This window comes from Mchenga conophoros, linkage group LG6 (genome assembly GCF_057382185.1).
Source record: "Mchenga conophoros isolate Kocher_MC1m ecotype Shallow Benthic linkage group LG6, M_conophoros_male_GT1.1, whole genome shotgun sequence".
NCBI lineage: Eukaryota > Metazoa > Chordata > Actinopteri > Cichliformes > Cichlidae > Mchenga > Mchenga conophoros.
Window position 1 is genome coordinate 44,621,123 of NC_140531.1, and position 9,707 is coordinate 44,630,829.

At 44.0% G+C, this 9,707-nt stretch overlaps 1 protein-coding gene across 3 annotated transcripts; it reads right to left on the bottom strand.

The window, feature by feature from the left end:
- Nucleotides 1-1,411: 1,411 nt before the first annotated feature.
- Nucleotides 1,412-9,707, bottom strand: LOC146573491 (uncharacterized). Of its 3 annotated transcripts, XR_014892851.1 has the most exons (3): nt 8,658-9,339; nt 8,442-8,569; nt 1,412-4,201 (listed from the first exon to the last, which is right to left on the bottom strand). XR_014892851.1 is itself a non-coding variant. In XM_085278391.1 (2 exons), exon 2 carries the CDS (start codon nt 6,209-6,211, stop codon nt 5,051-5,053), a length of 1,161 nt encoding a protein of 386 aa, XP_085134517.1. In that variant the 5' UTR covers nt 6,212-8,569; nt 9,353-9,707; the 3' UTR covers nt 4,239-5,050. The 3 variants fall into 3 exon arrangements, 2 of the variants coding, with proteins under 2 accessions (XP_085134517.1, XP_085134516.1); XM_085278391.1 differs by lacking the exons at nt 1,412-4,201; nt 8,658-9,339 and adding an exon at nt 9,353-9,707 and having other exon boundaries at nt 4,239-8,569; XM_085278390.1 differs by lacking the exon at nt 1,412-4,201 and having other exon boundaries at nt 4,239-8,569; nt 8,658-9,342.

Genomic DNA, 9,707 nt, shown 5'->3' on the forward strand with positions numbered 1-9,707 from the left:
CACTGAGCACGTGGCATGCAACTAGTACTTCGAGTGGTTGATGATCTTTGAGGAATAAAAGCTCCCTGTCTGTCACGTTTTTTCCAGCGCACTGGTCTTGGCTGAGGTTCACTCTGCATCATTCTACGCAATTAACAAGGAAAAAAGGGAACGCCTAAAATACAGTCTATGATTAAAGCAAAGATTATCAAACAGCTTAAGTTAACCAACTTAATGTGACATAAACTTTAAAAAAAAATTTAAAATAATATAACGTTTACTCCGTACAAAATATTAGACAAGCGTGTTCCCTCTTTAACAACTGATTCCACTAAAAATGTTACCTCCATATCTTGAAGGAGTTCGTCAGCAGCCTGAAGCTCAAACTAACAGGAGTGGTGAATGAATCTATAAATGTTTTACGTGTGAAATGAAAATAATAAACCTAACAAAGGATTATGTACGTTAGATCTGCACACTTTCAGATCGTGAATTAGTTCGGAAAACACTGTGTGGTGGCCAAAACATGAAGCGATTTTAATTCAATTCAATTCAATTTGATTTATATAGCGCCAAATCACAACAAAAGTCGCCTCAAGGCGCTTCATAGATACAGAGAAAAACCCAACAATCATATGACCCCCTATGAGCAAGCGACAGTGGGAAGGAAAAACTCCCTTTTAACAGGAAGAAACCTCCGGCAGAACCAGGCTCAGGGAGGGGCGGCCATCTGCTGCGACCGGTTGGGGTGAGAGAAGGAAGACAGGATAAAGACATGCTGTGGAAGAGAGACAGAGGTTAATAACAGATATGATTCAATGCAGAGAGGTCTGTTAATACATAGTGAGTGAGAAAGGTGACTGGAAAGGAAAAACTCAATGCATCATGGGAATCCCCCGGCAGCCTACGTCTATTGCAGCATAACTAAGGGAGGATTCAGGGTCACCTGGTCCAGCCCTAACTATATGCTTTAGCAAAAAGGAAAGTTTTAAGCCTAATCTTAAAAGTAGAGATAGTGTCTGTCTCCCGAATCCAAACTGGAAGCTGGTTCCACAGAAGTGGGGCCTGAAAACTGAAGGCTCTCCCTCCCATTCTACTTTTAAATACTCCAGGAACAACAAGTAGGCCTGCAGAGCGAGAGCAAAGTGCTCTAATAGGGTGATATGGTACTACAAGGTCATTAAGATAAGATGGGGCCTGATTATTTAAGACCTTGTATGTGAGGAGCAGGATTTTGAATTCAATTCTGGACTTAACAGGAAGCCAATGAAGGGAAGCCAAAACAGGAGAAATCTGCTCTCTCTTTCTAGTCCCTGTCAGGACTCTTGCTGCAGCATTTTGGATTAGCTGGAGGCTTTTCAGTGAGTTTTTTGGACATCCTGATAATAATGAATTGCAGTAGTCCAGCCTGGAAGTAATAAATGCATGAACTAGTTTTTCAGCATCACTCTGAGACAGGATATTTCTAATTTTAGAGATGTTGCGCAAATGGAAGAAAGCAGTCTTACATATTTGTTTAATATGTGCGTTGAAGGACATGTCCTGGTCAAAAATGACTCCAAGCTTTTACTGTTGAATTATCAGTGATACTTTCATGTGTTTTTGTTGAGAAATGTTAACGATGTCATTAAAAGAAAGCATTAAATTAGGAAGAAAAACCCGTTCGCGGAGAGGGTCCCCGGTTCTCCAGTTAGATTGTGCTTCACGGTGTCATGTTTCGCCGTGACGGGGTTATTATTATTATTATTTTTTTTTTGCCTGTCCCATTTGGTTCTTTAGCCATCAGAATTGTTGTCTGAAGACCAACAAGGATACCCAATGGATTTACTTTGCCAAATGGATCATCGTGGCATTGCCGTATTGGTCCATTTGGTCGATCTTTGTTTTTATTATTTATTATATTTTATTTTCAGATGTTACAGACGGGACAGACATGAGTGAGGGATAGGAAAGGGAGAAAGAAAGAGGAAGGAAAGGAAAAACAGAAGGGGAGAGGGACAGTGAGAAAGGGGGGGAGAAAAAAAAATAAAAATCTCCTGGATCACCTGTTGAGAGAAAAATAGAAAACAAGCAAAAAAAACCAAAGCAACATACTAAACACAACACCATCGCATTAATCTAGCTAAGTGTAAACAGCAGTAAATACTAAATATTCAATGTTGTTGTGCAGCACGCAGGACAGATGTGCTTCGAAGTAGCGGCCAAGAAAGGTGTAATTTGGGTCTACGAGCAGTGAACACCCGTGTGCATACCTGTGTGGATCAGCGCGCTTGTATTCCAAAGGTTTCTCCATGTAACGATCTGCTAGGGAGTGTGGGGGGGCCACAGCCCCGTCCTCCAGGGTGTGAAGCGGGTATGGAGGAGATCAAAACTCCAGACATCCAGAGGCCCCCAGAACACAAGAGACCATGGAAGACCAACAGAGGGGCAGCCGCGCCAAATGACTCCAAGCTTTTATTGTTGAATTATCAGTGATACTTTCATGTGTTTTTGTTGAGAAATGTTAACGATGTCATTAAAAGAAAGCATTAAATTAGGGAGAAAAACCCGTTCGCGGAGAGGGTCCCCGGTTCTCCAGTTAGATTGTGCTTCACGGTGTCATGTTTCGCCGTGACGGGGTTATTATTGGAGTAAAAGGATGGCTGGAGCCTCTGCTCGAAGCGTCTCCGATCGCCGCGAGCGGGTTCATATTGGAATGAATTGACAACCCACAGCGTCACATAAAAATGTGGAAGGGTACCTTAGGTGTCAGCATGAGAAGTTAAGGGACGTGACAAATCGTCATTATTTTACGCGTCCGGAGTGAGAACGAGCTGTCTCAGCATAAGCTGCTGTAAAGAAGAGAGACGCTTTACACACGTGTGTGGAAAGTGTCCATGTGGATAAATTAAGAATGTGAATGAAGAGAAGCTGTGTAGTTGAATAAAACTCACACATCAGCCTGCTGAGTTCATCCTGCGGCAGTGCATTGAAGGCATCGTCGTTGGGAGCGAAGAAGGTAAACACCTTCTCCTGGTTCAAAAGCTCAGTCATACCTGCTGTCTGGATGGCACTGACCAGCATGCAGAAACAGCATTAAATGATGTCAGCTTCAATAGAAACTACACAACAACACACTAACACCTCTGTTTGCTTTCAGTCCATATGCTACACCTGTGGGAAGCAGAAAGCTTGATGTGGTCTGCAGAGTTCATTACTAAGCAGACAACCACCCACAAACCAGACCTGGGACATGCTTCCTTTAGTTAGTTTGCCAAGTTCACACAACACAATACACAGCAAACTACCACTGACAATAAAAAAAACCCAACTATTTAAAATATTTTAAATGAACTAACTGAAGCAAAATTGACTCCAAAACAACTATAAAACTATAAAAACAGACGATTCTGTCCACGGGTGCAAGAAGAACAACCTCAGGCCTTGAAATTAAAACAGGAGTACCAGAATTAAAAGCCAAACATCTAAAATCTTCAACGTAAAAACCAAAAAAAACAACAGGAAGTATAACTGAAGAAATCGACTTTCTCCCTGGAAGGGCAGGAAAAGTCTCCTGTATCGGTTACCTGTGTCCTCTGGGCTTTGCTGCATGTATTTAGTGATTTCATGCGAACACGAGGATCAATTATTGTCCTGTGAAGGTCTCTGTAGCTTACAAAGAAAAATGAATTAAAGAGACACACACACACACACACACAGAGGCAGCTAGACGAGGTAAAAACACTCCTGACTTCCTCTGTGATTTGTGGACAGCTGCAGTGAAGAGCAGCGCTGTGTCTGATCAGACCACCTCAGTCGAGTTCAACACAAGTCCAGATCTGGAGTCGAGTATGAAGACCGAATGTATGAATCTCTACATGGCACCTCTCAGCGGTGCCTTGTAGAGATTTCTCAGTGGGGCTATTTTCCTGCTTTTTGATTGGACTGAACATGCTGAATGTTCACAAACTGTTTGTTTAGTCTGCTGCACAAATATCAGTAGCAGCTTCCACCCTAATAAAGACATGCAGAGACTCTGCTCTGATTCCAGTCATCTACAAACATGGGGCAAAGCAAGTTGTGGCTTATAGCAGAGCTTAGCATGAAGAAGGAAATGTGATCAGACCTGTTTGTGTTTCTGTGTCCAGGTGACCCTCAGCAGCTGTCAGGTATGCTCAAGTATCACCTGGGTGAGAGCATGCTGTTGAGCGGTGGCGTCTCTTCTCACACCAGATTCCAAACTCTGCAGGGGGAGAAGCAAGATGATCAGCCGGAGGCAGTAATGCTGCCAAGTGGGGGGACGAGAAGAAGAAAAGCAGAGGTTCTCTAGAGAGGGTCAAAGGTCATGTGTTAAATCCTCTGCTGCATTGCCATGAGAGGATCTGAAAGTGATTTTCTGGTGTCATTCATGTCTGGAGAAAAAGAAATGTGTGTGAAAACTTTTTAAATTGTTCCTTTTTTTGTTTAATCAAACCAATGTTGGTGTGTGTGTGTGTGTGTGTGTGTGTGTGTGTGTGTGTGTGAACAGGTCACATGACAGCACAGCATTTTCTACCCACAGTTTGAACTGAGTAAGAAATAACAAATGTATTTATTCAACTTATAGACAATAAAAAAACAGAAATCAGTGTAAAATTTAATAACTTTTATTGATGTTAACTTTTTTAAAAGTTATTAAAAAGAAAACCCCAACAGAAAAACCCCTCTGAGCAAGCACTTGGCGACAGTGGGGAAGAAAAACTCCCTTTTAAGAGGAAGAAACTTCCGGCAGAACCAGGCTCAGTGAGGGGACAGCCATCTGCCGCGACCGTTCCAAGGGGTTATCACAATTTTTTCTACAGTGCATCAGGGGCGATCGTGGCTCAAGACACTTCACCCTACGCCTACTGGTGGTGGTCAGAGGGCCCGGCGGCGCCAGTGTCCGGCAGCCTCGCCTCTGTCAGTGCGCCCCAGGGCGGCTGTGGCTACAACGTAGCTTGCCATCACCAGTGTGTGAATGTGTGTGTGAATGGGTGGATGACTGGACGCGTGAAGCGCTTTGGGGTCCTTATGGACTAGGAAAGCTCTACACAAATACAGGCCATTTACCATTTTACAGTGCATCAACCTTGTTTTGTCTCCTGGTGAAACAAAACAGTCGGCCTATAGATGAGAAAAACCGACGTATGCAACTTGGCTTCTTCGAGAGTTTGGCTGCCTCTTCTGTGAAAATTTTAACAATCGTATTGTCGACTGTTGGTTCATTTAATTCCATGTTTCGCAGAACTACTTCTGCCTCTTGCCACTGTTTACACAGGGCTTTGAAAATCACCTTCTCAAAGTTTTTGAACTTCCTTAAGGGGATTTGATCAATTTCATCCCCGATCTTAGCCCAGATCTTTTTGCTAAGCCTCTTGTAGATGGCTAAAACTCTTTCTGGACTTGTGACTTTACCTGATTTTTTTATAACCCGCTTAACTAGTTCTTCCATACATATTTCCACAAAAAATCTGTATTTTTCTTTGTTTTGAGGCAATTCATCCTTTGCTGCCAAAGGGTGTTTTTTGAATTGATTTTGCATGCTGGCTTCATGTTGAGCAGAGGAATTCTTTGGGGTTACATTATTTTCCAAAGAGGTTCCTGCTTTATCTACAGCCTGCGTGGTGTCACGGTTTTTCTTGTCTATTAGAGTTCTGGGCTCGTCAGTTGTATCAATGATATTTGTGGCAACATTTTCTGCTGTGTTGTTCATGTTGTCTGTTGTTTTCTGTTGTTCAGGAGCTGTCTGTGTCTCCTTTGAGGCCACTGTTGTTGTGCTATTTTCCCTGATGTTGAACAAATCCCTTGTTTTCTGTAGAATCACAGCCTGAATTTGATCTGCCAGCGATGCATTATCCTCTGAGTTTTCAGGTCTTTCCGTGGTATTTTGGACATTAGTGATAAGTGTGGCACCAGCGGAATTTTCTGCTGTGCTGTTCACGTTGACTGTTGCTTTCTGTACAATAACAACTGGCACACAGATTAGATTTTCCATGATGCGGTCAACTGTGTTAGAGGTCTGTGCACGTTCAGGAGCTGTTTCTGTCTCCTTTGAGGCCACTGTTGTTGTGCTATTTTCTGGGATGTTTAACAAATCCATTTCTTTCTGTAGAATCACAGCCTGAATTTGATCTGCCAGCGATGCATAATCCTCTGAGTTGTCAGGTGTTTCCGTGGTATTATGGATATTAGTGATATATGTCATATACAAACACGCCACACACTTCGAGCGCATTCTTTTTTTTTCTCGAAATGGGCGGGGCTTAGAGCAAAGGCTTCAGTGACGTCATACACTTCAAAGGATTTAAGTCTATAAATAGCCCTCTGCAGGAACACCCCGGCCTAGGCAACCGGAGTGCAACACGAAAAAAGTAAAAATAAAGGAAAAAAAAAACACACACAAAAAACCCCCACTAAAGCTCACCACCAAAATCCCGAAACGAAAGTATCGACAAATCTATTTACAACAAACTATTTATTTACAACAAAACACCAAACTATTTACAACACGGGGGAGATCGCGACCATGACACACTGAAACACAGGGTTTAAATACCTAGAGGGAGCAATCAGGAAAATGGACAACAAGAGGGAAACACAGCTGGGGCAACTCAGAACTGACGAGACAGGGAAACGTAAACAAAAAAGACTAAGATAACACAGACTTTCAAAGTAACACAGGAAACACATAACAGTCACGCCAAAAACAACACACTGACAACACCGAAACGTAACAGTTCCCCCCACCCAAAAATCAAACATTTAACACCAAGTGAAAAGTTTGATCCAGACAGACGAAGCCGACGAAGGCTGGAGCGGTACCACGGACCCTCCAGCGAAGGCGGATGAAGGCTGGAGCGGTCCCACGGACCCTCCAGCGACGACAAAGGCTGGGGCGGTCCCACGGACCCTCCCCTCAGCGAAGGCAGACGAAGCTGATGAAGGCTGGAGCGGTCCCACTGACCCTCCAGCAGACGACGAAGGCTGGAGCGGTCCCTCGGACCCTCCAGCGAAGGCGGATGAAGGCTGGAGCGGTCCCACGGACCCTCCAGCGAAGGCGGATGAAGGCTGGAGCGGTCCCACGGACCCTCCAGCGACGACAAAGGCTGGGGCGGTCCCACGGACCCTCCCCTCAGCGAAGGCAGACGAAGCTGATGAAGGCTGGAGCGGTCCCACTGACCCTCCAGCAGACGACGAAGGCTGGAGCGGTCCCTCGGACCCTCCAGCGACGACAAAGGCTGGGGCGGTCCCCAGACCCCCCAGCGAAGGCAATCCCGGACGAGCCCCCATATGTTACACCCCGGCCATGACACACTGAAACACAGGGTTTAAATACCTAGAGGGAGCAATCAGGAAAATGGACAACAAGAGGGAAACACAGCTGGGGCAACTCAGAACTGACGAGACAGGGAAACGTAAACTAAAAAGACTAAGATAACACAGACTTTCAAAGTAACACAGGAAACACATAACAGTCACGCCAAAAACAACACACTGACAACACCGAAACGTAACACGCTAGTTTTAACAAACGGAGAAAACAAATTATCTGCAAATAGATATTAAAACGCAATGGCCAATAAACCATCAACTGTCACCAGCCCAACACAGGAGACACCACCTGAACTGGAATCTAGATTCAATAATCAAAAATGCAAAGTTGATGGCCAGTTGATGGCCAATAAAGCATCAACTGTCACCCACACACCGTCACCAACACAGGACCCAGCTCCTGAACCTGAATCTAGGCCAAACAATCAAAATTGCAAAAACCTGTTTGCATGCTTGTGTGTGTGCTGTATGGGGAGCCCAGATGACTCAGACACAGAAGATTCAAACCAGGGGCAACCTGCTATTTCACAGCAAAGTACGGTTGTGAACATAGTAAACAATTCCTTTGGTGGCACTAATACCATTAATGTCAGGAATGAAAATACTGCCCGGAATATTCAAGTTGATATCTTTAACAATCTGCAGCTAGGGCTCCCTCCGGGTTTAATGTAGTTTGCTTGAATCCTAGAAAACTAACTGGATTTTAAATTGGTTATTTTTACAATTAGAATGGCTCTTTTTAAATTGATCGAGTCACTTATGAGAACCCATTGACCAGTCGAGGCAGATGGCTGTCCCCTCACAGAGCCCGGTTCTGTCGGAGGTTTCTCCCTGTTAAAATGGAGTTTTTCCTTCCCACTGTCGCCTATTGCTTGCTCAGAGGGGTTTGTCTGTTTGGGTTTTCTTTTTTTTTTCCTTTCTTTTTATTTATTTTTACGATTTTTTTTTAACTTTTTTTTTTACTTTATATGGGTTTTCTTTTTTTAAATAACTTTTAAATTAACATCAATAAAAGTTTTCAAATTTTACTCTGTGATTTCTGTTTGTTTTCAGTTTGTGTAGGTTGTGTTATTTGTTATTTAGTTCAAACTGTGGGTAGAAAATGCAGAGAAAATGCTGTGCTGTCATGTGACCTGTTCTGTTGCGCTCTCCTCTCTGATGAGGTCTAGCAGCTCATCATTTCGGTCTCTTTTCCTCTTTCTCCCTGTTGTGGGCGGCTGACTTTCTGGAAACTCTTGGTTACCCATTGCTGCGCTTGGACCTGGAGTGTCCTCAGGGAGAGAGGAAATTAGGACAGGAGACAAATTATACAACACAACAACTCTTTGGAGAATACTGTCTGTACCAACCCGTTCTCATGCTAGCCGGCTAGCGACCCTTCGCTAAAAAACACCCTTTCAGTGAGGCTCCTTTCACCCCCGATCGCTCGCAAACAGTGTTTGTCTTAGCTGGACTTATTTTTCGTTTATATGGGCCGATGATGCTGGTCGATGTGGAAAAAATAACTGAGCTTTTTGGTGGTGGCTAACGCGGAGCTACAACACAGGGCAGCTAGCCACCGGCGAGGCGGCCGCCGATCGACCGGTGGTGGCTAACGCAGAGCTCAATCCCGGATCAGGGAAACCGAAGGCAGGAGAAGCAGGCGGCTGCCGGTCGGAGCGTGAGGTGAACTGAATTTCAGGTAAGAAGTTATGAACTGCACTCTATTTGGGTCAGATATAAACCGAGTTTAGGTGTAGTTTATTTTCGTTGTGCTGACAGTTACAATGACTCATACTGCGTGCTAGCTAGCACGACAGAGTTTCAACGCTACCCGATCCTTACCGGAAACCCGATCGGTACCCCGCATGCGCAAATCTTACGTCACTTCCTCTCTTTGCCAACATTTTTTTTCCAAAATATTAAACTTTATTAACCCTTTACAGCCGATCGGAGCGGGCACGCTCTGTTTTGCGTAACTATTTTTAAATCCCGGTAGCTCTGCAACCAAGTAAGCTAGCGCAATAATTTTTTTTGCATATGAAACTGGAGGAGTTGTACTTACATCTTATGCCATCAGCTTGTCCTAGGTCACAGTTTCCTTCCACATATAGCTTTGCAAAAACTGCATAAAAATCACTTGCAGCAACAAAAACATGATATTCCAGAAACACGCTTCGCCGATCCATCAGCTGTTTGTAACACTTCCTACGTCCATCAGCGCGAACTATCACATGACCGCATGACCTGCCCGAAACCGGAAGTGACGTAATTTTGCGGAAATGTAGTTTTTTACGATCGGGGCCTTATGACCTTGTGTTTTACTTGTTATGTGTTTTAAAAAGTTATGTTTGACTTTATGACTTTCTGTGTCGTTTCTGGGATGCTTAAGACTCATATTGCACTGCTGGAAATAGTTT

Bases quoted from the DNA above. Each gene is read 5' to 3' on its own strand.
- LOC146573491 (XM_085278391.1), bottom strand. From the start codon at position 6,211: ATGCGCTCGAAGTGTGTGGCGTGTTTGTATATGACATATATCACTAAT.